The sequence below is a fragment of the Gobius niger genome (assembly GCF_951799975.1).
Source record: "Gobius niger genome assembly, chromosome: 22".
NCBI classification, from domain to species: domain Eukaryota; kingdom Metazoa; phylum Chordata; class Actinopteri; order Gobiiformes; family Gobiidae; genus Gobius; species Gobius niger.
Window position 1 is genome coordinate 171216 of NC_136873.1, and position 27320 is coordinate 198535.

Below are 27320 nucleotides of genomic sequence, written 5' to 3' on the forward strand. Positions count from 1 at the left end.
GTACTCCCTCCGGGCATCCCTCCTCCTGGTCTCCCGCCACCAGGCATCCCTCCTCCAGGCATCCCTCCTCCAGACTGTCCCCCACCTTTTGGCTATCCGGGCTACACCCCTGGTGGCTGGACAGGCGCGGTGAGGCCCTTGTTAATATGTTACAAAATATTCCCATTTTTATGTTGTTTTTTTGTATTGCATGTTATGATATTTCATGAAACAATGTGTTTGATAATGTGTGTCCACACAGAGCTCTGACACGGCAGCAGAAAAGCCAGCGTGGGTCAGTCTAATACATTTCTTGTGTTTCATTTGATGTTGGCTTGACATTTCTCATTGAACCACTTCTTTCCTGCTGTAGCTCCAGGCCTTGATCTCTGCTCCCCCTGGTTCTTCTGTCTCTGAAATAAAAGCTGGACAACCTACCACTGTCCCTCCTCCCCCTGGAACTGAACCACCAACCAAAACTCGCAAACCCAAAACCCCGAAAGCCAAGAAGCCCAAACCAACGAAGGCCTCCAAACTTGTGGGCCTGCTGGGAAAGCGTCCTGTTGATAAGTGAGTCCTCATTACTACTTACTTCTCCGACTTCTAAAGTACACTGCATAAGAGTAGTCGTTATAAAGTAAAATAAATAGTGTCTCTGTTGTTTTCAACAGCATGTGTTAAACAGTAGAAGTAAAAGTAGATTTTTATCACAGACATAGTCACAAAGCGCTTTACATGAGTACGTTCACTCCATACTTGGTGGTGTAAACTACGTTTGTAGCTTCAGTTTCCCCTGGGGGAGACTGACAGAAGCGCTGTCGCGACTCCACACATCTGCGCCAACGGACCCTCTGACACCACCATACACTCACTCACATCATTCATCCTGGCCTATTGTACATGTTTTTAGTGGTAGGAGGAAACCTACATATGACCTAAATATGATGTAGGACAGTTTGACAGTTTTAACTGTTTTGTTTTCAGAGCTCTACCAGGCCGGTCCATTGGAACAATTTCCTTCATTGGGGTAAGAATCATGGTTTTAGAACATGGCATTGCTCTCAATAAGAACATTTTAAGACTGTTTTCTAATTGTTTTTGCATGTGTGTCTGTGCTTTTTAAATTTAAGCCATCCTTTGGGCACATTGACAGAGATGACAAGGAGAAGTTCACCTTCACCTTTACTTCCTTTTTTGGTAATCCTAAAGCCATGATCACAGGAGTTCGAGTCCACTTCACAGCTGTTAATGAAAATGTAAGTCTCCTCCCTTTTTCATCCATTTCAATCAAATTGTTTTTGTATTGCCCAATATCACAACAGCACTTGCCTCAGAGGTTATTTCATTGAGTTTATCTAAGCATTGGGAATCTTTCAAAGCGCTAGTTTTATGCCCTTTTTTGTTCTTATTATTACTTTATTGTTTGACCATGAATGGCTTTGCACAACCACTAACTATGAGTGACAAAACCCCAAAAAAAGTTTGGATGCGGGTCTAGATCGCCAGGGACTAGGGTGGACAATAACTCGCTGAGACTAGTGGAGGCCCGGCCATAGGTTGGGTCACAGCGACTTACTATATAAAAATATCCAGGTTATGAAGCGAACATTCAACACTGCAGGGTTAGCAGGATTTGTACAGAAGCCCCCAAGAAGATGTTTATGTTGTTTACAAAGGTTGTTTATTGTATTGTAACCCTTGCAAGAGTAATGTTAATTTGATTATTGTAAAATGTGCTGCCCTTGTTCAGTTTGACTTATTGTTTTGTACATATTGTCATGGTCTTTGAGCCCCTTATGGTAGTTTTTGCTAATATCAAAGTCGCAATTGTTGGAATACCCACAACCGTAGAAAAGCCACTAGTTAAATGTATTTGTTTTTTTTACCAAACCTTTATTGTTGCAGAACAAGCAAATAGCAACTGACATCAAAGTGGCCCCGGGTGGGACAGAGAACGTTGACCCAGAGATCCTGGAGGCGGTGGTGAGCCAGCCCATCAAAGAGCCAGAGCCGGGGCAGCGGCAGTACCCAGGGCAAGTCAACGTGACCATCTGCCAGCTTCTGACCAATGTCATTTACGAGAAGAACGACACCAACGTCACCCTGCTGAAGGACGACCGCATCCTCATGAACCTCCTCACAGACATCGTCACCAACAAACGCAGAGCCACCAACATCCGGCCCATGATCCCGGACACCTTCAGCCACACGGGAGAGACCAGAGAAAAGGCAAGTTCTGGTTTAGCTTTAAAGTGTTGCTTGGCGATGGGGTAAAAGTAAACTCCATGTTTTTTCACAGAAATATCGACAATTGATTACATTTTTTCCCCCCTACCCCAAAAATATACTTCACAATTTTTGTGAGGAAAAATTGCAATCTGGTGCACATTCTTATAAGACTCAAGGGTTTATGGTTGTGACGGGAGGTTGTGATCACAGTTTCTCTCCCATTTTCCGCAGATTAGTTTTAGGAAGGGAGAGGAGGTTTGTGTTGTTCAATTTTACATTTACTGTGCATGTACATGTGCTTGTTAAGTGAGAAGTTTCCGCTTTGCTTTCCACACACGGGGCAGCTAAAACTAGCCTGGGCTTAACCACCCGTAAACTCCGGTCAGTTATAATATATATATGTACTTCTGGGTCTGATCTCAGTGTTACATCGGTTGAATTTCAACCTGCCGTTCAGCCAGCGGGGGAGGCGGGTGTTGTAGGTGACATAAATCAGCTAGATTTTATTAAGCAATACAATTATATTTCAAATGATCTACAGTGATCAGATCAAGGTTTAAGAAAATATACACCCCACAGGGAGCTTTGCGGATGAGACGGGTCGATGGAGGGGTGAGGGGCACTCAACTCTTAGCTCTCACAATGTAAGGAAAGACAATTAAAACTGTATTGAATGACATTTAAAGTATTCATCTACAGCAAGGGTGTCCAAACTACGGCCCCTGCAAATTCTAAAAATAATGAAACATTTTTTTGTTTGTTTTAATTGAATATATATGAAATACATGAAAATCAATTAATAGAAAGCTGTGATGAAGGCTGTTTTCTAACTAAAATCATCAGGGTTTCCCACTACTGCAGTAGTTTGTGGCCCGCCATAGTCTATTTTTATCAGCCACAGTCCCGATCTCCCGTCTCTTTCTCTGTCTCACCCAACAACATCTGCAGCAGAGGCGCAGGTTTAACAGGACAGATAAGGAGCAGTGAACAATGTCTCACTCTATAAAAATTATTATAACAAAAAATGAAGGCAGCTTCGCGGAGTTCTGTTTTTGGCTTATAAACAAAAAGACCACATGGTTAATATGCATAGTAAACCTCTTTACTGCGCCACTAATGCAGCTGTAGCTATAATGAACTAAACCAGAGGTCATGAAATAGCGGGCCTCGGGTCTGGATCCGGACCCACACGCCAACCTGTCCGAACCCAAAACTTGGATCCAAACTTTGGACCCGACGTGACTTCCTCAGGACTGCAGCTGCATCTACCCCGTCTCCCCCTCGCTCCCTCTCTCTCCCCCTCACGGTACTCGAACCCAGCTGAACAGAAAGAGAAACTGCAGCCTCTGAGCTCCTTTACACGTTGTAAACTTTTAGAAACGGCTGCAGAATGAAATACGGCTCGCTCAAGATTTAAAACTAGTTAGCTAATTATCCAGTTAAATATGCACGCGCGATCGTTGCTTCTCGATAGTTTAAAACAAAAGAGCAGCGAGCAGGACCTGGACTAACATATTCTGATGAATTGTTGCATTGTCAAAGCACATTCATTATTATTACTGTAAATCTTGTTCCAGACCTTTGCATGATAATTATTATTGTTTACTTTTTTGGATTGCAGTGAAATTAAATCCAGGACCCCTGTTCTAAACTTTAGTTCTCTCCCCTCGCTCTCTCGCTCTTTCCCTACACGAGGTGAGAGCTGTTGGTCAGTGTTTTCTCTCTGCAGCATCAGGCTGAGGTTCAGAGTTTGTATCTGAGTGCTGCAGGGGCGGAGCTGAGACAAGAATCAAGGGCCTGCGCCCCCTGAAAGGCACCAGAAATTATTCTTTTCACAGCAGCATAATAGCCAAAAATAGTTCTTATTTATTGCGTGAAATGCACCAGAATACAGGAAAACTCATCTAAATATGGGGGGATGGGGGGTGGTCCAGGGGTGCTCTCTCTCACCACAGTCCCCTTGAAATCTGTGGGAAACATAGCACATTCTATTGATTTTGCTAACTTTAATACAATAGAGGTTATAAATGCAGCCCAGTTGTTTGTATAATTTCTGGTAGTATGTGGCCCTTGGACACCCCTGATCTACAGAATGTAGGGATGAGAACTCTTTGTAACTCCAATGTATTGCTGGTGGTGAAACTTAAAGAAGTATTGTATTTTGTTTTTTCTCCAGGGTGTCGTCTTAAGTTTCAAAAGTGCAACTGAAGGAGTGATAAAATCCGAGGCTCACGGAGAGCTTCCATTTGACATAAAAGAAAACTTCAGTGATGTGGAATTCACAGAAGAAGACATAAATGAAGAAGTGGAGTTCACAGTCATTGAGGTTTGTTACCCTAATACTAGACATGTCTAGAGTGACTATAACTAAAACTAAGATGTTACACAACACCTGTTTGAATTGCACGTTGACATCTGGCAGGAGACTGAAATATGAGTTACTCAACAAGGATCACTTGCATTTCAGAACATGTTTGTAGAGCTCTAAACAATAGGGTTAGCTGGTTTCATACATAGGACCGCATGGAGATACCACACAATGATTACATGTGACCCTGAGTATCTAAACTGGCCCAGGTACCGCCAGAAATACAAAGGTACCTTTTACAAAGGTTTGTGAAACACCAAATTATTGAAGCCTTTGCTTTTTATTTTGAAATGGTTTGTGTCTCTTATGCAGTTTGTTGATTTATTACTTGACTTTACATTTGCTGCGTAGTTCTTGGTGCCTCAATTTACTTGTTTATTTGTAATATTCTTTCTGCAGCTCATAGCGGGCAAGCGCGCCATCCGGATCCAGCGAGTCAAAGAGCCTCTCCTCTTCACTCTGCGTTCAATGAGCTCTGAAAAACAGGAAGAGGAGGAGGAGGAGGAGGAGGAGGAGGAAGAGTCAGAAGAAGAGTCAGAAGAAGAGACGATAAACGAGTTTCCAGATTTGAGCGACAAGCCGCTGCAGCTCAGGGCAGACGTCCCTCTGTCCAACTTCGACCTGGACCCAGAGCTGTATGAAGGCGTCGTGAGCCAGCCCATCATTGAGCCCTCGGTCAGTGAACGCAACACCGCACTCCATGTCAAAAGTGGCTCGATGTTAATAACATACATAAGTCTTAGATAGCGCTTTTTGGGGACACAAAGACGCTTTACAGATGAGACGAACAAACAAAGATGGCAGAGCTATTGTGTGTTGCTACGTTAGTTTTGCTAACCTTACGTTACGGGCACCAGTACTTCCTGTCCTCATTCTTTGGATCCTTTCCAAAAATCATATATTTTCTAGTGCTGTCCAAAATATTGCGTTATTAACACAAATCAATTTTAACGGCGTGTAAGGTGTAAATAAACTACTCTCTAGCTGAGGCTTATAAAAGTTCACTGGTGCTGTTATGCCAAATATGCCATTTCCCCGTGGCTGCAGCCATAGGAGCCTCCAGCTCCAGGCTGAGTGAGCCCCGCTGCCCGCGCTCGCTCACTTCACCTGGGCAGCGCTGTCTGTCTACTCGCTAACCCTGCTCTAACAGACAGACCACTGAGGGGATGAGACCTTATGAGACAGAACACCAAACTAATCTAAGTTTTGCGATTGTAGCTGCGTGAAACGTGAGAGCATCTACAAGCTAACCTACAAAGCTAAGGGATAGCAATCATTACTGTACAGCTGAATGGACCGAGCAGGTGCCTGTGGCTCCGTGCGCGCTCCTCGTACTGTGATTGCGGTCAGCGAGGAGAGGGCTGACCTCTTCATGTGGACCATGTGGTCTTGAGCAGTTCTGACGTGGTTTCTGCTTATCAGAGGTGTTAACGTTGGCAAGTTTACTAAACCGAACCTGTCCAAAGAGACTTGCAACTATTCAATATGCCAAACCATTTGGAAGCTTTTAGTAGCCTAGTGTAGCCAAAAGAAAAAACTGATGCCGTTTTATTTTGTATGGTATAAGGTGGCATATTCTGCAGTTTAGGCTATATTTTTTTAAGTCAGTAAAACTTTAAAATCTGTATCTAAATGTAATAATATTTGTATCCTTTTTTAATATAATTCAAATAGAAGACAGTATCTTCTGGTGTACAGAACCTGAAATGTTACATTATGCATTAATCCTTTACCCTCTCTGTCCACACGCACGTGGTCCGTGCACGCTGCCAGGGAAAATAAGTGTTTTTAGAAGTGTTATTTATTCCAACAATTTATAATTTGAATTTCTATATGATACATAGGCTTTAATTTAATAAAACAAAACCCCAGCAGAGCTCTCTTAAGTGAATAAAAAATGCTAATGTTTTCACCTAAAACCACAACTGCTGCCTTTAATTTGGCTTGGATTTACGTATTTCCGAAGTGCCGAAAATAATGGTAGGGCTGGGGAAACACTGCTAGGGGAGCAGGCTATCAACCTGCTGCTCTCAGGTTACTAAGAAGCTGTCGCTTCATTATTTTAGCCTTTCTTCGTGCTGCTGCATTATGTTCATCACACGTATGGATAAGAATGCACTTTATTGCAAGACAACAATGTAAGGAAAAATAAAATGAAATAAGAGCACTCTATAAACTGACCTGCACCCCCTCAAGTTTTCTGTATAGTTGAGGAACCCGATAGGAGTATTAAAATCATGATTCTAGCGACATCTGGAATAGATACAAATGTGTGATTAATGTGCGATTAATCGCTAGTTAACTATGACATTCATGAGATGAATCACGATTAAATGTTTCAATTGTTGGACAGCACTAATATTCACTAAGATTTTGTGGTGGACCGTGAGTTCCTGGTGTTCATGTATGGGGTGTTTAAAGGAACAGGCCAGTGTTTTTACATACTGAGATATGTTCTTACCTGAGCTGTGACGAGTTCTTTAGGACCTGTCTGATCTTCAGTCACGTAAACACAGCGCAGACGGCGTTAGCATTTAGCCTCTCCCTCTCTCCTCTATAGCTCCAAAACAGGTCAAGATAGAAGCTACCAAGCTCTTCCACGTTTTCCCTATTTAAATATGGTTACGTGAAGTGTTCCACTACAAAGTATAATTACACAAAATTAAACAATGTGGATTTTCTAAGCAGATAAAAGGGGGAACTATATTGTAAGAGTAATAATACCAGGAGTAGTTTGGCACACAGTCTGTCATGTTAGCGGGGGCTAGCAAATATTTGCCATAGACTAACATTAGCTTAAACAATATAAAAAGCGGAGAAAAAAGCCGTATAACAACTCCATTAGCTGCTGAGTCAGCCGCTCCGACTGAGCCGCGCCACCATTGTGGGCCAACCTGTCCACCATGTTTTTGGAGATAGGGGAAATCGTAACACCTGGAGGAAGCCTGGCAGGCTGCCTTCAGTCTCCTCTCAACTGGTGCCCCGCCAACAGAAATACTGTACCAGCGGCTGCGCGCCACAAGGGCCGAAAGCAACAGTGCTTTGCAATAAATAGGACAGTGTTTGCATTTCTTGTTCACGTTTCCATGGAAATAAACACCATTAGCACACTTAAGTCCATTTCATGAGGGAAAAACAACATAACATGACTAAAAGAACAAAAAGTCAGATTAGAATATGTAGCCTTCTATAGTTCACAGACAGAAACAGAAATGATTGAATTTGGCCTTATAGAGATCTTATTTCACAAAGATTGGTTGATATTATATTTACTTGTGTGCTCTGTTTTGCAGGCTACTCTGCCTGGATATCCTGGCCAGATTCATGCAAACATTGGTCCAGCGAGGACGAATGTAACGTTTGACCACCGAGACACAGGAGTGACCCTGCTGAAAAACGACCAAGTGCTGATCAACCTGCTCATCGACAAAATGACGAAGAAGAAAAGAGCTGCTAACATCAAGCCCAAAATCCCATTCACCTTCAATTACACCGGGGAGAAGAGAGAGATGGTATTGACACTCTCCTCATCCAGGGGTTCATGATGTGGCTGTACAGATGTTGGATTGTATGATAATAGGGCTGAAACAACTAATCGATTAATCGACAACTAATCGATTACTAAAATAGTTGTCAACTATTCCAGTAATCGATTAATCGTTTTCCAGTGAACACGGACTAAAATTGAGCAAAAAAGACATGACAATTATGAATTTTGGATGAAAATCTACTTTGTTTTTTAAAGTTCGGGTCTGCAGTGTTTTGTACATCGTAAATTTCATAAATATCTGTCTTTGCCTCGTCCAATCAAAGCAGAATTAGCATAAAGAGCCTCCTACGAATGTTTACTTTAAGTTTAGTCCATCCACATGTCCTCAAGCGGCGCCACTTTAGCTTTATGTAATAAAAAAATTGAAAAAAATACAATTTCCCTGCACCTTTCAGCCAAGCGATTAATCGATTAATCGTAAAAATAATCGGTCGATTAATCGATTACCAAAATAATCGTTAGTTGCAGCCCTATATGATAATAAGCCCATGTTGTCATTGGCTGCCTTTTGATCGTTGTGTTTTAATTGTGTGTTTTAGGGTGTCCTCATAAAACTGAGCGCAATAGAGGGTGTTCTAAAGTCCGAGGAACATGGAGAAATCCCCTTTGATAAGAGAGAGAACTTCAGCGACACAGAGTTCAGCTCCAGTGACCTCAACAAAGAGATGGAGTTTACATTGGCACAGGTCAGGGACATTCTGTATAATCTCATTGAAGAATATGACTCTATCTGCCTCCCGTTCTCTGATTCTGGTTGTGAAATCCCTCATAAAGTAATAATATTCACAGGTAAAGTCGAAGAAACGCGCTGTTCGTCTGCGCAGAACTTGTCGAATTTCGGAGCAGCTCTTGCAAGAGCAGAAGCGGCGTGAAGAGCAAGAGGAGCAGCGCAGGGTTAAGATGGAAGCACTGGCGAAAAAGAGGCGGGAAGAAGAGGAGAGTCGCTTAGAAGCCGAGAGGAAGAAAAAGGAAGAGGTGTCTGCGGCGCTGGCTGCAGCTCGAGACAAGGTACAAAACATTACTCTGGTCAAAGCCCATCACTCTTTACAAGAAAGACTTATTTCTCCTGTTAACGTCGAACCTCCACCCGAACCAAGTGCATTTTCCCCAGTTTTGGCATAACCCAAATATAAATGCTTCTTGAAAAACGCATCAAAATAGCTAGATGAAAAAGGGACAAAATTGTGAAGAAAACGTAATAAAAAGCCACAAAAAAGTGGCAGAAATGCAATGAAAAAGAACTTCAAAAAAGTGACGACAACGCGGCAAAAATGAAAGGAAAAAGATCAGTTTTGTAGATCTTAGCTTTCAAATGAGAACTTACACTGGCCTATACTGTAGGCTGTAAATTCTCCATTCAAGAGGCTTTTAGATTTTGGTAAAGCTGAACTGGAGAAATGCAGAAAATGCACTTGGTTTAAGTGGCGGGTAAGGGGTTTATATTATGAAAAATCGACTTTCTTTGCTCTAACTACTGGTCAAATATTACTCCAACAGTTAAAGTTGTTCTGCCTAATTTTAACTCAAGCCAAAAAAACAAGTTAAAGAGAGTTAAAGCTTCCTTGAATATGTGCATTGTATCACCTAATATTGCGCAGCTTCACCCTTGATTATTTTCATCTTTAATCAATCAATCTCTAGTGAAATAAATGTTCATACCGTTGCTTACACTTCTCTTGTCGTTCTTGAAGTTGACTCCGTTTGGCTTCATGACCCGTGGAACTGACCCCGACGAGGACCTCAGTAAAGACCGCTTCGATGGTACTGTTCTAAAAGCCATCGGCAAACACCTTCCAAAGGAGATCAAGAAGGAACCAGAGGATCCTGAGACAGAGCCAGGGCAAAATGGAACATTGCAGCTCCCCGAGGTGAAACTTTAACCTTTATAAACTCCTAGCAGTTACTATACAGAAACTCTTACCATTTTATAGTACCCCCTCTTTAATACTTTTTTTTTTTTACTGTTAAGAGCTACAGCTTGCAGCAGCTCCAGCATCAACTATTTTACCAAGAAGTCTGAGATAAAGTGAAAATTCTATTTGAAGAAAATGTGATGTGCATTCTACAGGTAAAAATCAAGGTGGAGAAAGAAGAAGAGGAGCCTCTGGGGGCCCCTGTCAAAGAGGAGACAAAAGATGGCGTGAAAACAGAGGAGGAAATCAAAAAGGAGACTGAGGGAAAGAAAGAGGATGTGAAACTGGACCCGGACTCTGGGCTGCTGGTGATGACTGTGGAGGGAGAACAGAAGAAACTATACTTCCGTCGTAAAGACCTACTCACACGGGCCACCATGTTGTTTGGAGACAAGGTAATCTCTTTAAGTGTTATTTCAAAATAAAATGTTTTTTGTGTAGCCCAACAGCAGGTTGTTGTACCTATATTACAGATTTACCAACTAGAGCAGTTCAGTCAGTGAAACATAAACCAAACAAAACAAAAACAATCAAAAACAAATATAATGTCCAATTGAACAGCCAGTATGTAAAATAGGTGAACAAAGTGGTGACCAAGGGGTTTCTCCGCTCCCCTTAGGCCTAGGAAACTCATTTTACACTGCGTTCCAAATTATTATGTAAATGACATTTTTCTCTGATGTCAACTGAAAACAGAGTCAGTATAATTTTCAAGTCTTTAACTGTTAGAGGCTCATTTAAATCCATCCATCCATCTTCTTCCACTTGTCCGTTTCCGGGTCGTGGGGGCAGTTGTTGGAGCTGCCCATGTCACACTGCACCAGCCCCTCATGGCTCCTCCTGCAGGTGGTGGGTCCACAGAAGGACCTGTTGGTCTCTCATAAGGAGCTTCTGAACCGCTCTTTGTCTGACCCGTCACCTAGGACCTGTCTGCCCTGGGAGACCCTACCAGGGGCACGAAGCCCCGACAACAGAGCTCCAGAATCATTCGGGCTCTCAAACCCTCCACCACGTTAAGGTGGCGGTTCCATTTAAATGTGGTTGAAAAATCCTCCCAGTGATAACATTGTTTTTTAAATAAATAAAGTATTGAATTGATGAGTTGCAAAATCATTTTTAAGTTTTTTACATTTTAAAGCTTGTAATTAACTGAAAATGGCCATTTATTTGCAGCGTTAGGAGGTCATATTTACTGAAATCAAAAGCTATTTCAATCAAAAAAATCGTAACAGGTGAAGTTATATTTTACCATAGGAGCCCTTGTGTGATAGCAGCTTCAAAATTCTTAAATCCATTAAACTTGTGAGTTTGTGGACAGTTTCTGCTTGGATTTCTTTGCAGGATGTCAGAATAACCTCAAAGAGCTGCTGTTTGGATGAAAACTGCCTCCCTCCCTCATAGATGTTTTGCTTGTTGATGCTCCAAAGATTCTCAATAGGGTTGAGGTCAGGGGAGGAGGGGGTCCACATGACTTTATCTGCACAAACCCGAGTGTGTCTGAATCAGCCACAAATCTCTTATCAGTTTGTTGATTACACTTAATCTTTCATGAAATATCGAAGGTTTTCATACCTAGACCAAGCCATTCAACTATTTCACAAAAAATGAAGGTTAGCTTAGTTTTGTTTTGGCTAGACCACATGGCTAATTTGCATTGTAAACCTCTTTACTGCGCTGCTAATGCAGCTGTAGCTATAATGAACTAAACCATAGGTCACGAAATGGCGGACTTCGGTCTGGATCCGGACCCACACGCCAACCTGTCCAAACCCGAAACTTGGATCCAAACTTTGGACCCGACGTGACTCCCTCAGTCCTGCAGTCTCCCCCTCTCTCTCCCCCTCATGCTACGCGCTAACCCAGCTGAACAGAAAGAGAAACTGCAGCCTCTGAGCTCCGTAACACGGTTTAAACTTTTAGAAACGTTTGCAGAATGATTGAAATATGGCTAAAGATTTAAAACTGAGAAGACGCTAATTATCTAATTAAATAGGCACGCGCGATCGTTACGCGCAAACAGTGTGACTGTTTCTCATCGTTTTTAAAAAAAGAGCAGGAGCAAGACCTGCACTAAACCAGGACAAAACCAGGACCAAACCAGGACAAAACCAGGACCAAACCAGGACAAAACCAGGACAAAACCAGGATTCAACTTGGATTCAACTTGGACTAAACACGGCTCATTGTTGAGCTGAGCAAAGAGGAGAAACACAGCACTGCATTGGCACATTGTGTAGCACATATTCTGTTATTTAGAAACCCAAAATGTAATTTTAGAGTAAAAACAAAACTATAATCAATTGTTCCGTTGTTGTCAAAGCATATTAATTTATTTTATTATGCTCCAGACCTTTGCATGATTTTTTGTATTTTTTTGGATTGCAGTGAAATTAAATGCAGGAGCCCTGTATAAACTTTAGTTCTCTCCCCTCGCTCTCTCTCGCTCTTTCCCTACACGAGGTGAGAGCTGTTGCTCAGTGTTTTCTCTCTGCAGCCTCAGGCTGAGGGTCAGAGTCTGAGTGCTGCAGGGGCGGAGCTGAGAGAAGAATCAAGGGCCTGCCCCCCCCTGAAAGAAAACTGATCCATAACATTATATTTAAAAAAAAGCTCTACCCTATGTAAATTAACCAGAAATTATTCTTTTAACAGAAGCATAATAGCCAAAAAAAAACAAATCTAAATTAAAAAAAATCCCGGACCCCTAGTGGGATGCTCTCTCCCACCAAAGTCTCCTTGAAATCTGTGGGAAACACTGATTGAACATACCCAAATGTTGGCCCTAATAACAATATATATTGTTTATTGTATCAAGGTTATTTGTTTATTGCAATGTTTGTGTTTTTGCCAAGGTTCGCTTTAACATAGCAACACACCGAGAAACCAAGAAGGAACGAGCCACCTACGTCGAGATCCTCAGTGACTCATTTGAAGAGTCCACAGAGGAGCGACATAATGTAAGTTGCGTTTTACTCTTTGCTCTTTAAACGCAAGTATCTGTACTATTTGCAAATTACATTTTGTGCCAGTGTGCGATTTCGGAAAAATAATTAACTAAGAAGAAATCTATCATGATATCAATGAAGCCGTAGAAATCTGATGTGATGTTGATGTGTTCGACCCAGGGCATTGTCATCGAGTTCTTTGACGAATACGGGTTGATTAAATGCAGCCGAAACCCACAGCTTTACTTCCACATGTCTGAGGTCATCGAGAAGAAGAGACTGGAGCTCAATGAGAAGGTGGAGTTCAGCATTGTCCCGGTAAGGTTTCTGTCCTGTTCAAACCCAGCATTCATTTCCTCAAGTCTGGCTTCTGAAGATGAAATGGTAAATACTGCACATGTTCTCTTTCTAGCATGAAACATTTGAAGGGGAACATCAGGCAATCCGGATTAAACGTTTCACCGAAAGCATGTTTCTACCTGGGAAGAAACTGGCCGGAGTCAATGCTGGCAAGAGCAAGGTTAGGCTCAATGAACGATTCAGTTGTTTGTCAGCTGGAGCTAGAGATGGGTGATATGATGTCCGCTTTTTCATGTTTTTTATCATTCCCAAATTATACCCGTATTAGGGCTGTGCAATTAATCAGAATTCGATTACGATTTCGATTACAACAGTAAACGATTACAAAATTAGCATAATCGCAAAAAATCGATTATAATTGTTTTGTTTCAATTTTTTTTTTACATTTTTTCTTCACATTTTTTTCACATTTTTTTTTCAGATTTTTAATTTTTTTTAATCTTTAATCTTTTTAAATCTTTTTTCTGCTGGATTTTTGTCACTTTTTTGTCACTTTTTTGATGGATTTTTGTCTTTTTTTGATGGATTTTTGTCACTATTTTTGTCACTTTTTGATGGAATTTTGTCACTTTTTTGTCACTTTTTTGCTGGATTTTTGTCACTTTTTTGCTGGATTTTTGTAAAAATTGTAAAATACTCAAATATCAACTTATATATCCTGAACCGAAAGCGACAGACTGTTTTGCATTGGAGCTCAGTCAGAGAGCTTTAAAATGAGCTCTCCCACAACTTTCTAGGCCTCAGGGGAACTGAGAAGCATTGTTTTGAAATTGCGCCTTTTTTTAATGTGTTTTACGTTGCTGGCTTTTGCATATACTTTTTGTTTTTTTCCTGCTCCTATTGATTAACATGGTGAAATCTAATTGGCAGGTATTTTCTGTTTTATACACATTGTAATAACTCTTATCGCCCAACTCTCTCTCCGCTAACGTATCAATGTTAAAATGGCCGTGCAATTTTTCAACTTTGATTTTCTATTTTAGCAAACCATGACCATCAAACTGGCGATGCCATCAAAAGAAGAGTAAGTTCATAAGTGTATTCTTAGCTTGATTGCCTCATAATCCACCTCAGACTTTGTTCATAGTTTGTCTTTTGTGTTTTTTTTAGGAGGCAAAAGGCTGAATCAGAAAAGCTCAAAGCTGTAGTAAAGAACTTAAGAGCACAGGACAGTAAGAGCCGTAAAGATAGCCACCGGCGTCGCTCCAGGTCACGTTCCAAGAGTCTGGAAAGAGATCGGTACGGGCGAGTGATCAGACTCTGCAAAGACCGAAAGCGGCCCAGCCAGGAGCCGCCACCAAAAAAGCACTCGCGGAGCAGGAGTAGGGACAGGTCCAGGAAACGCTCCAGAAGCTCCAGCTCCAGCAAGAGTCGCAGCCGGAGCCGCAGCAGAGAGAGAAGCAAAGAGCGCCCCAAACGGAGCACTCACAACCGCGAGGAGGACAAGTACAAGCAAGAAGTCCGGCGGAGGGAGGACGACAGACGCAGGGAGCAGGAGAAACGGCTGCGGGAGTTCAGTCCCAGACCGAATCGTGTGGATGATGAATTAGCTCGAAAAAAGCGTGAACTGGAGGAGCTCAATGAAATGATTGCGTACAAGAAGGCCATGGTGGAGCCCAGAGTCATGGAGCCTGGACAGAGGACCTGCATCGACTACAACCACGGCAGAATCGCTGTGCCTATGAAAGAGTTCAAACCCGCGCATCCTGAATACCCTCCACCAAGACCTTACGATGACCCATACTACAAACGGGACTACGACCCATACAGAGAGAGGCCCTATGCAGATCCTTATGCTGAGAGGTATCGGGATCCATACTACGACCGCCGTCCTTATGAATATGAAACCAGACCACACCCTGAGCCTCCCTACGCTGGGCCTTCCCAACCATACACTGACCGCTACGATGTTTACGACCAACCGCCACCACGCTACCAGGATCCCAAATACTCACCGCCCCGGACTTATGCTGACGATCCTTACCGCGCTCCGTCCATGGAACGAGATAACCCACCTCAATACAATCCTACATCATCAGGGCCTCCGTTTAGACCCCCATCTCCAGAAGAGTCTCCCCCAAAGGAACAGTCGCCTCCAGTTGAAAAGCCCCCCTTAGATCGTTTCCTTGACATGCTTAACAAGAAGAAGGCTGCTCCAGAGAGACCCAGGAGCCCCCCCAAAGATGATCTGCTTCCACATGAACGAGCGCTGCAAGAGGGCACGAGCGGCTTCTCTCGGATCGTCGGCTTACCCCAAGAACAACCCACCAGCACTACTTTTCAACCAAAAATCCTCAGACCACCAAGCCCCAAACCACCCAGTCCAAAACCACCTGAAGAGGTAAAGAAGGCCGAGCCATACGACAAGATTCAGAGTCTTCTACAAACCATTGGGCTAAAATTCACCACTGATGACATGGCCAAACTCAGAAACCAAGCTGGAATAACTACCCCTAAGTCAGCCTCTTTGGAGCGGGACATCCAGCGAGAAGGCTCCGGCAGCAGAACCGGCTCTGTTGACCGTCTTCACTCCCCATCACCGGCTCGATCTGCAAGTCTAGAACCACTCGCCCAAAAGCCTGTCAATGAATACGAGAGCTTCCTGGACCAACAGGAGTTGGAGGCCCTGAAGAAAGCTCAGCAAATGCAGAGTCTGACCAGTCGCTCCATCGGTGGGGGCACTCCACCTCCCAAACCACCCCCGGGTCCCCCACCTGCACAGTACCAGCGGCCTCCAGTCCCGGACAGCTGGGAAGTCCAGATTCCTCCTTCAATGCTACCACGCAACAACCAGGGCCTGCCTATGGACAGTGCCTCTAAAACTCCCCCGGGACCACCCCCAGGACCCCCACCCAAACGTGCTTCATCCCACACCCCGCCGGGGCCGCCGCCTGGGCCCCCTCCCAGGCGGCTCCCAGGTCAACCCCCTCTCCTCAGTACACTCATTGCTCAAGCAGCTGGAAAGGTATGTAAAAACATAACAAGCAGTTCTTCAGGGCAGATCACAACAACAGAAACCAACTTCATCTGTTTTTTAATTTCACCTTCTGCTTTAAAGTCACATCCAGTTTGGTGTCGGGCTGCACACGATATCGCCAAATTATAATTGATTTGTCGTTGCAATATTTGATGCAATTCTAATATCACATGAAGCTACAATATATAATATCGCAAAATCACTTCTGACATCACCATCTGACAAACGGATCTCAGTTCGAGGCACAGTTTTCCTGTTTCCATTTTAGCCTTGTGGTTCTGATTTTGTATTTTTGTATTTATTTTTTTAAGTTTTGAAAACATTCAGAACTGTTGCATCTCATTTTGCTGCCCTACTTTATGTATATGTGATGTGATCAAGCCAGAAGAAACTATAGGGTCATTCCATCCCAAATCAACCAAGTTCTCAGGATCTTCCCAGGTCACCCTCTCAGATGCTTTTTTTGTTTTGTTTCAAACACCTACGCAATGTTATTTGCTCTAACTCCAAATATATATATATATATATATATATATATATATATATATATATATATATATATATATATATATATTTTAAACAATTTATACACCATGTGTTGTAACCACCTTTTCAAATCAAATCTAACTTTATTTCTAACACACTTTTCATATTGAAAGGTATCACAGGTGCTAAATTACAGCATTTAAAGCGATACGCCTGGCACACCCTACCATCCCCCCTAAGATATATACAAACTCAAACCTTTACCCCACCTTTTAGCATTTGTGTGTACTTTTAAAGTGCTGTAGCTCAGCTATCGGGTTTGCAGGAACAATCATCAAAAGTGTGCTTGATTGTAAAACGTTTGGATTTACAGGCTGCTAAAAATTTCCCAAAATGTCAGGGAATCTACAAAAGTAGTGTATTAAGTGATCATCTTCATATTCTATAGGGATAGAACACTGCTGCAGTCGAAGCAGGATGTCCATCTGATAAAGAGTCTTTGAGTTATAACTACTCAGAGATGGGCCCTACTTGGAAAGTCTCATATTTGGCCCTCTGGTCTATGCAGGATTTGACTACGTAGTCACTTACTTATTGTCCCCAGACAGAAGGTATTTCAGTCAGTCTGTAGCCAACATTTTTTTTTATGTAGCTCAAATGACTTGCATGGTTAAAAATATTTTGAATGCTTGTTTTTTTTGCAAAAAATGAGGTTCAGAAATTGTGCATTTATAACCATATATCTATTGTTAAAATAAAAAAAAAGACTAGGATTATAATGACAGAAAAATGCACATTTCTGTACACAGTTTAGCATGTGTATACACTTGTGTTTGTTTGTGTTTACGCTAGCTTCACTATACTATCTAAGAGGAATATTCAATGCATACATATTTATTGAGATTACACATTTTTGCGGGAGGTGTTCCAGGCATGTCCTATTGGGACAAATGGGCAAGTGCAAATATCGAAGGAGTACATTACTCATATCTCACCAAGGACAATATTCAACAGAATCACCTTTCCTTTGGCTTGGAGAGTACTTGGAGAGTACTTGGAGAGTACTTGGAGAGTACTTGGAGAGTACTTGGAGAGTACTAGTGTGCATGCACTTCCTCAAGCAGAAGCTGACGCTGACCATGATCAGTACCAGCCTGGAAAACATGCTGTTTGTGATGCTCACTGGTACAACATAATCCAAAGAAATGATGAAGAAAAGGATTTGTAAACTTCATGAAACATGAGATTGTTTTCTGGGGGCCAGAGGGAAAAAAGACAGTACAGGCTACAGAAGGAAGAGAAAAAAAACTAAACTGTTAAAAAATGTGTAATCTCAAGTATTGATATTCCTCTTAGATAGTATAATGAAGCTAGCGCGCATGTATTTTCATAAATATGTACATATAAATATTTTTTCATTGTTATAAACCTGGTCTTTTTTATTTTAACAGTAGATATATGGTTATAAATGCACTATTTCTGACCCTCCTTTAAAAAAATAAATCATTATAAGCATTCAAAATATCTTTTACCCATGCAGTCATTTGAGCTAGAAAAAGCATTTCTGGCTAAAGACTGACTGATTTGCCGTCTATCTATAAAAAACATTTGAAGCACCTCCGTAGTGGATTACGTGGTCAAATCCTGGGGCCATTTTTGAGATTTTCCAAGTTGGACCCATCTCTGTGAAGTTGTAACTCAAGGGCCCTTCATGAGACAGACATCCTGCTTCTACTGCAGCAATGTTATATCCACGTAAATAAATAAGATCAAATAAAATCTAGAATATGAAGACGATCACTTAACACACTTCTTTTGTTGAGCCCTTGACATTTTGGTAAAAAGATTCTGAAATTCAAAAAATGCCATTTTTAGCAGCCTGTTAATCCAAATGCCCTTGTGAAGAGAATCGAATGGAATCGAATTGATTTGGGAAATCCGAATCATGTGTCATGTGTCGGAAGTCACGGAATGACCTTATAATCAAAGAAGAACCACATAGATCAAATAGAAGCCTGTAAAACTGTGAGGACATTTCAAAGCAGTAAAAGGCTCAATATTTAGGTATATAAATGTTTTATAAACGAAAGCCGGCTTTGTTGTGGTTTCAAATATCACATGTCTTTCCAGAGCAGACATTGAGTTTGATTTTCCATATTGTAAATGTGGTTGCAAAGCTCTACAGGTTCATATTTTTATTAAATAAGTTTGACAATGTTCCCCAAGTAAATGGTACATCAGTCTCTGAGTTACTACAACCCACCACTACCACCCTCAGGCACCGACCTCCAGCGACCCAGCCATCTCCACCACTGTGGCCCGCTGCCTGCAGGTCATCGAGACGGTGCGGACCTTGGCTCAGCCGCCCGCCAAGCCAGCCAAATCTGTGCAGTTCAATTTACCCACCGAGTCCAGCCCCCAGAGCTCCTCCATCCAGAGCGAGGAAGACATCAAGAACATGCAGAAGGAGAAGGTGGGTGGAAGGCTGATGAGGAGGCCCAAGTCTTTCAATACTAGTTTTTGTTCGTTTGTTTGTTTTAATCATATACAAATGTTCTTAAGCTGTCATCTGTACGTGGTAGTCTCGCAGCCATGAAGCTTTGTCAACAACGAATGAATGAATATTGATTCAGTAGAAGAGTTTTGAATCCAAGCCTGTTTGGTCGGATAGTACGTGAATGCGCTAACGGACTCTGATCCAGGCCAAAGAAGAGAACCCTCGGTCCAGTTAAGTTAACCCTGAATCGGATCATTTGATTTGTGAATGCACCTCAGCCAGAGAGCGGCAAATGAGTAGCGCTACGACAGAAGAGAGCTCTTCTATTTTCTATACAAATTCTATTTAAATGTAAAAGAGCGCATGTGTAGAAACCTCTGAAATGAGCTGCAACAGGGGCCAGAGAGCAGAACAGTGTCGAGCCCAGAGAGCAGAACCGTGTCGAGCCCTGATTAGATCCACGTCTGTTTCCTTGGACGGTGGTTGTATGTAGTTTACGACGTCTCTACACCAAGCACGTCGCCTTCGCACTTGTCTCGTGAAGGGAAATACCTCCGTGGTCCGCTGCCTCGTCAGCTACTGTGTGTGTCTGCCAGGTATGAAAAAGTGCCAACACGGCCTCAATGTGATAACACTACATTTTGTAAACACAAGACGGAAAAGGAAGTGGAGTTTAGTCGACCAATCTGAGTGTTTTTCTTGAGTGTCGAATGTAACGAGTGAATTTCTCCATTGTGAGTTTTTCATCACATCTGTGGAGCGTTTTGATACAGCCCCACCACAGGCGTGCAGAGGTGTTCTCCATCTAAAACAATTGTCCGATAGACAAAAAAGGTTGGAAAAATGAAACAATGTTGTAATTTTGTTCCCCAAACAGTCTCAGGTGTGAATGTGACCCTAACCCTTAAAATACCAACAACAGATGACAATAGTGATGGGCGAGTGAAGCCGTGTGACACTTCCCAAAAGTCTCCCAAAAGAATCGGAGCTTCAGTTCATCCCACTGAAACCATCTGAGCCAGTTAAACTCTGAGACAATGAAGCGCTTTGAGGCACTGAACCACGACTCGCAGAGTGAAGCTGTTTTTACGTGACAAGCTGTTGGTGAAACAAGCAATTGGCACACTGCTTCTGGTAGAGATAAACAAGCTCCTGAGCTCCAGTCTTTGCCCATCACTACAGTGGCTTCTGAACTTCTTCGGTTCAGCATGGTGTAAAACAGTTCAGACGAGGAACTCTCCACTAGTTGGTAAGAAACCTCAATGGGGTAATAAGCTGTGTTCATGCCAATGACACGTGACTGACGTTACGAGTGCGATCCCGGACGCCCTGGTCTTTCCTCTCTCGCTTTTTTCCAATGAAGGATTAGCGATGACTTGCTCAAATCAATGAATAGAAGAAAACATGACTGACAGTGAGATACTGATCCGAAGTCACTTGCTATGTGTTAAAAACATTACGTTGGATGGAAATTCTTGACTACAGGAAACGTCTGTGTTTTTTGACTTTGACTTAACTTTTTAACTCGGGCTAGTGGCTAGTTTCACCACAAAAATTAAACAACTAAAAAGTATTTATACAAAAGACCGATTATCTTTTGAGCAGGCTCGTTCATAGTCTTGGTGCTATTAGAAGTTTTAATTAGTCCGGTGAGTTCTTTGCTCCTGATGTGATGTTTTTAACATTATGCTAGTGACTGTCCACCAGTAACTCACCACCTGCCATGGAATAATGAGCTTTTTTTTAATGGAAATGACTAAATCAATAACAACACTTAACACAAAGACTGCTATGAAGCAACTTTGCAAAAATCCCCTAAAATGTTGGTTGTAGGTCAGACTATCTACAATGTCATGTTTACAATTCTAGACTTGCTTTTGTTATTCATGATGTTATAGTGAGGAAGTGAAGCTACTGAGTATGTTTGTGTTAGCTGTTCTAGACCAATACTGTCATTTCTAACCAACAAAGTGGAAATGATAAAGATGTGTTAAAGTATTGTTGTAGGGGTTAAATAATATTGTTTTTTGTGTAATTTAAAAAATGTGTGGTGTTTCTCCAGTTGGATCTGTATAATCAGCGGATCCTGGAGAAGAGGGAGTTGGAGAAGATTAAGTTCATGGAGGCTCGAAAAGCGCCGGAAAACAGAAACAAAGATGGCTCTGTGGTGGTCCCAGGTATAAAGCACTCATGTTTACTTCATTCTAGTCTAACGCACTCTCTGTTTCACAGGCCCTCGAGGACTCACAGCTCTGTAAGGACTCCTCTTCTGATTCTCTAAGCTCGCTCATATATAGTCAGGTTCAACATCATATATAGTCAGGTTTATATATAGTCAGGTTTAACATCATATATAGCCAGGTTTATATATAGTCAGGTGTAATATCATACTGTATATTGTTAGGTTCGGTGTAAGCCTGAAACTTGAGTAAAATGTTACTATTAGTTTTAAGTTTGGTAGGAAAGTTCAGTCAGCGTTAACTGAGAAAGCAGTAGCTAGGGTTTAGGACTGCTTTGTGTTGTGATGAAAAACGACCATTGTTTTTTAACCTTCATTTGCTTAAAACCTGAATCTGGGGTTGATCATTTCTAGTGTACAGTATTTTCGGCAGACTAATTATGTAAAAAGTTAGCCAGGTTTCTTTCTTTTTTTGTCTTTTCTCAATCGCTGCTTACAAAATGCAAGTCTCAGCGACACATTTGGTTGAGTAAAGATCACAAGAGGCCGGTTGAATCTCTCCATCACAGTAAATCTTTAACTTTTTTATTCTACACAAGTGTGTTTGTAGGGCTGGGTATTGATATGTTTTCTAAATCCTTTCATGCTAGATTCCTCTAACCTCAAATAATTGTAGGTCTACTTGATATTATTTCTGTGTTGAAGATTAGTTGTCTTGTTTTAGTTGAGTATAAATGAAGGCCAGTTAGCACAGGGTCACAGGGTTTGACAGGTTGGAGTAAGGCCCAGGCTTTGCAGTGTAGCACGAAAAACACTGCAACGCCTAAAAGTACCATCTTGCATCATCTTGGTGAATATTTTTATGAGTTATATTTTTAAGTTCGCGACTTACATTTTTACATGGCCACACTTGTGCGAGTCAACTAGAATTCAAAGCATGTCCTGTTGCTTCGAATGTGTTTTCATCATTCAAGGCTTTTTACAGCAATGTCTTGAGTAAACTACCTACTTATTCTCAATGTTACTGCATCTAAATGTGTATTTGTGCATCATGTTAGTCTAGAGCCCTGCTTCAGAACATTCAGTACCCAGTCCTACTTTAGGTAGGAATAAAATGTTGAACATGTGTAGTCCAGGTACATGAGTGTTTAGCAGCTTTAGCCAGAACTTTATCCTTCAGATCCTGCTTAGAATGTCCATGTTGCAACGCTACAAATGCTGTGCATGCACGAGCTACTAAACTGTTGAGTTTAGAATAGCAGCTGTACTGACTGAGTCTAGACAGTAGTCACAGAATATTGTTCAGTTAAAAGGGTGAAGAAACCAGACAGTTAGCTGTGCTTTCTCTTCATCTAAGATGCCTCATTACATTCACATTGTAATGCAGTTGCTTACATTAAACCAAGCTAGTATCTACTGTCTCTATGTTTAAACCTCTGCAAATAGACAGCCGTTACTGTAGCTAGCTTCAGTGTTGGGTTTGAAATGATTTGCTGCTGTTATAATAACACCTCAAGCTCATGAGAGCTTTTCTCTTGTGCCCGTCTGTGCTTCACAAATCTCATTCAGTCAGAAAAAGCAAAATCATCAATCTCGTCACAGCAGGAAAAGAAGTGCATCTCACTCGTAACTCTTTTCATTTTCACCTTGTTTTAGTTCTCCCGATAGGATTTTGCCTTAGTACAGCTAGTTAATCAAAGTCATTCATTGTAAAGTCATGCTAATACAAACTTAATACATGAATTACCTAAATTAAATGTGTGAGTAGCTTGGCCGTCCAGCCCCACCATCTTGCTAACGATCAAATTGCTGCCGTGTATCTGGCGTCATGTGATTAAATGCTGTATTGCAATGGCACCCGTGGGTGATCAGATGTGAGATTCAGACATGACATCATCCAATGGGCGCTTGTGACGCCGTGTCAGTGCTTCATCTGGACATCGTAGGCAGAAGGAGAGATGGGGGGGGGGGGGGGACGGACACATTTTTGGGACAGAATTCAGAACAAATGCTTGGATTTTGGGACTGTCCTGTATTTCTCAGGGCATCTGGTCACCTTACGGGGGGGAGGGGGGTCTATTATGACATCTTTGGGCAACCCCAATTAAAAAGTGAAGCTGAAACCACACATAAAGCTAAAGCAGGATTCTCATTATAGTTTATTATACTATGTATACTATTGTGTATTTGCCGTTGTTATAATCAGAGTTATCATTTATAAGGTTTACAGGAAATACTTTTTGGAGCAACTGTCAGTTTGGTTTTAAACACGATGTTCCTGATTTTATCGCTCTGCGCTCACATATCCAGAAACTTTGAAGTGGACTTATTCTGCAGGTTAGTTCAGAGCATTTCCTCCAGCAGCCTTACCTGTGATGAGCTCAGCTTTATTTAGCAGCCCATGCAGAAGGAAAGGGCTAAACTGTCACTGATAGTTGTATTTGTGCAGTGCAGTTGCTTTTTGTTATTGTTTGGATTGAGTCTTACTTTCGGCTTATATAAACTGTACATTTACTAGTATTGTATCAGAATATTGAATACATTTTTAACATTGAAAGGTTCAGGTGTGTTCTTAAGTAATCTAAAAAGAGCCGATTTCTTATTGTTTGGCCTAAATGTTTGTACTTTGTGAAATGTAAAAAAAAAGTCCAGTTGCTGGAAAAGGTAGGTGATGTTAAAAATCCTGTAAAATGTTTGTTTGCTTATCTGCTCCAACTTAAGGCTGTGGTACTTTCTTGGAAGAGTAAAGCAATGTCAGTGTTTTCCCCCATTGCTAACCCGGCCACACACTACACGCGTGCACAGTTATTTAACTTGAAGAACTGGGGGTTTGGGAAAGCTAGAAACCCTTTTGGGCTGCAGTTAATCATTTCTATTCTGCTTCCGCCTTTAACGGATTGAAAACGAGAGATCGATAGCAGTGTAGCTTTGTGAAAAGGTAATAACTGAAATACTGTGACTGACGTCATTGTATTAACGGAGAAGCCGCTGTGTTTCAGTTAGGCTATTTTCACACACGAACCTGTAATAAGCTAGTTTAGTTAGTGCTCGTTTGTCGAGTATGTCAATACGTTTGTAACGAGACGCTCGGATCGTTTAGACATTGCCTTTATTTGTCGAGAATGGTCGAATCAAACTGTTGCGTCGCGTCGCCTGTCGTGCCGCTGTTGAAAACTAAGTGCTGGTCCTGACAGAGGGTATGTTTTCTCTAATGTGTCTCATGATTTTAGCATCTGCACTTAAGGATCTATTTGATGTAAAGCTAATACTAAAGCAGGTTTTTTTGCCATACTTGTTTAACTTGAGCACAGTTTGGTGAGTTTGGTGAGTGCACAGGTTATAGCGGATATCACCATAGTATCAAATGATTTGTAAATGTACATTTGGATAGTATTCAATACTAAAATGACTGTAATATTGGACATGTTTCTGTATGAATGTGCAGTGTGTGAATATAGTGCATTTGTTTACCTTTTGTTTCTTCTGTGTGTTCATTCAGCTAAACCTGGGAATGTGGAGCAGAGGAACGTGTGGATTGTCGGGCACTCACTGATTTACTGGGCTGAGTCCCGGGCTAAGTCTCCAGAAGTGGGTATGCAGCTGGGCATGGACCCCAGCCGTGTCAACCTCTGGTGGAGGGGCACCCAGGGGATGACCTGGTCCCAGCTGCTCCCACAGCTGCACCAGCTCAAGGTCCTGTGGCCCAATCCGGACATGCTCATCATTCACCTCGGGGGCAATGACCTGAATGACAGTCCCACCGACCTCCTAACCGCCGTGCGCAGAGATTTAGCTTCAGTCAGGAGCATCTTTCCGCGCTGCCTCCTGGTCTGGTCCCACATATTACCGCGTCGCGCTTGGAGACACTCGAATGACAGCCACGAGGTGGACCTGGTGCGCACCACGGTGAACCGGCGTATCCACAGTGTGCTCATAGAGCTCGGCGGCGTGTCGCTCGCACATGATAACATCCGGTGTGGCGCGAACACGGGGCTGTACCGATCTGACGGCGTTCACCTGAGTCCCAAAGGCATCGACGTGTTCAACCTCAACCTGCAGGACCTCCTCGAGAAGTGGGAACAGGAAGTGAACAAGAACCAGTAGGCTTTTCTGTTCTTTATCGAGATGCTAGAATGAAGTTGCTGGAGATGTTCTGAGCTGCTCTGAGTCAGTCTAGGGTCTTGCTTATAGTAGAATATAAGGCGGTGTGTGAAAGAAGCTCAGATCATTATCATTTTGAACTAATATTAGCAAGATTAAGATTCAGTTTATGTAAAATGATGTTATGAAGTTGTTCTCAGCGCTGTGTAAAGATCAGACAGTTCACCTGCAGCCAGTCCATTCTAGCACATTAAGGCTCATTGATGCTTAAGGATACGTATGTAGCTTCCTCTTGTCCGGACAGAACCATGCGTTAAAGCAGAACATCTTTGGATTGTGCCGTTGCTACTTTTGTCACTTTTAGCTAATGTGGTAATTAACTGATAGCAAACAATTCACTTTATTCACTGTTTTTATTTTTTTATTCATTAATGATTTATGTTTGGAAGTCAATTAAGGTAAATTTATAACCGGATTTGGCGCTTTTCCAAATTGTCTTGTTTCGCAGTGGCTGTAAGTCATTCATTACTTTTAATAAAGAAAATGAAATACAGTTTCAGTGTGTTTATTAATAGAAAACAATGCTTTTGTCTGGGTCATGGGGTGTTTAAATTAGGGCTTCAAGGCCAAACTCAGCCATTCATGGGGCTTTATTTGTCTCACAAGCTTGGAATTGTTTAGAATATAAAATCATTTGTGCTTTGAATCAAGAGGAAAAAGAGACTAAAGTATTTTCAAGAACAATTAAAAGGGATATTAATCATGTGTCTGCATATGATCTACAATTAGCTGTTTTGTCCAAAATGAGGCAGAAACTCCTATACTTCTAATGCTAAATGGAGAAGGAAAAAAGCCCGAAACAGTGTTACCAACGAGCCGGAATGGAATGGTGTTCACCTATGATCAAGATCTTGTCAGGGTGAAGTCGGTTGAGAGGACAGTTCATTCATTTGATGCTGGGCGGATCAAGAAAAGTAAGTATTATGTAAGTGGTCCTACCAAGTGCCATGCCATAAACTACTAAAGAAAAGTGATTAAAAAAAAGAATGGTAAATGCCTCTTTATTTCTTTTGACTTATGTAGATTTACACTTCTAGCTTTGAATGAACATTTTATTAAAATTACCTAAATCTGTAATACAAGCTTTCACAGATTTTATATGTAACAGTCGATTCATGACCGGATGGAAGAGTTGAAGGGAAATATCTCAACCATTTTGAGCCATGAGTACAAAATAAACCTACATTTGCTCAATTGAATCTGGTTGTAAACTTTTTTATCTGTTTGAATCTGCTGTGGTTACTTTACCCCAGGATCAGGTTCAGTAAAAAAAAAAAAATGCAACAATGTTGGTCCAAAACACAACTGTTCTGGCTAAAATTGTATCACCTTTTGCTCAAAAGTTCCCCTTCATTCCGGTTTGATGGAATGTTTGCAAATCTTAAATAAGGCAAATTTTTTAGCATTTGTTTGCATTAAAAAGCATGGAATTGAACTTGCTGCTGTGTTTTTGTAACTCACCACATATGTTTATTATCTCATTTCACATACTAATGGTTATGCTCTTAGTTCAACCAGACAGTGCGATAAATGATGATGGACTCAAAGAATGTGGTTAATTTTTTTTTCCTTTTTTTTATTATTTGTAGTCTGTGTTTCTTCTTTACATTGTCATTCAACTGTTCTGACATTTATACCATAGTGAGCAAACATACCCCCCGGAAAACCCCAAAGCCATC

The 27320-nt window shown here is 41.7% G+C and overlaps 1 protein-coding gene across 1 annotated transcript; it reads left to right on the forward strand.

Annotated features, from left to right (window-relative positions):
• Positions 1 to 1190: 1190 nt before the first annotated feature.
• LOC306981337 (uncharacterized protein) lies at positions 1191 to 25735 on the forward strand (the record flags this gene model as incomplete). Its single annotated transcript, XM_079580918.1, has 17 exons — positions 1191 to 1235; positions 1885 to 2208; positions 4385 to 4534; positions 4976 to 5251; positions 7870 to 8088; positions 8666 to 8812; positions 8916 to 9134; positions 9818 to 9994; positions 10195 to 10434; positions 12889 to 12993; positions 13162 to 13299; positions 13394 to 13501; positions 14325 to 14365; positions 14452 to 16306; positions 19083 to 19277; positions 21364 to 21478; positions 24980 to 25735. The coding sequence occupies 17 exons, from the start codon at positions 1191 to 1193 to the stop codon at positions 25582 to 25584; spliced, it is 4959 nt and encodes a 1652-aa protein (XP_079437044.1). The 3' UTR covers positions 25585 to 25735.
• Between the last annotated feature and the right edge of the window lie 1585 nt (positions 25736 to 27320).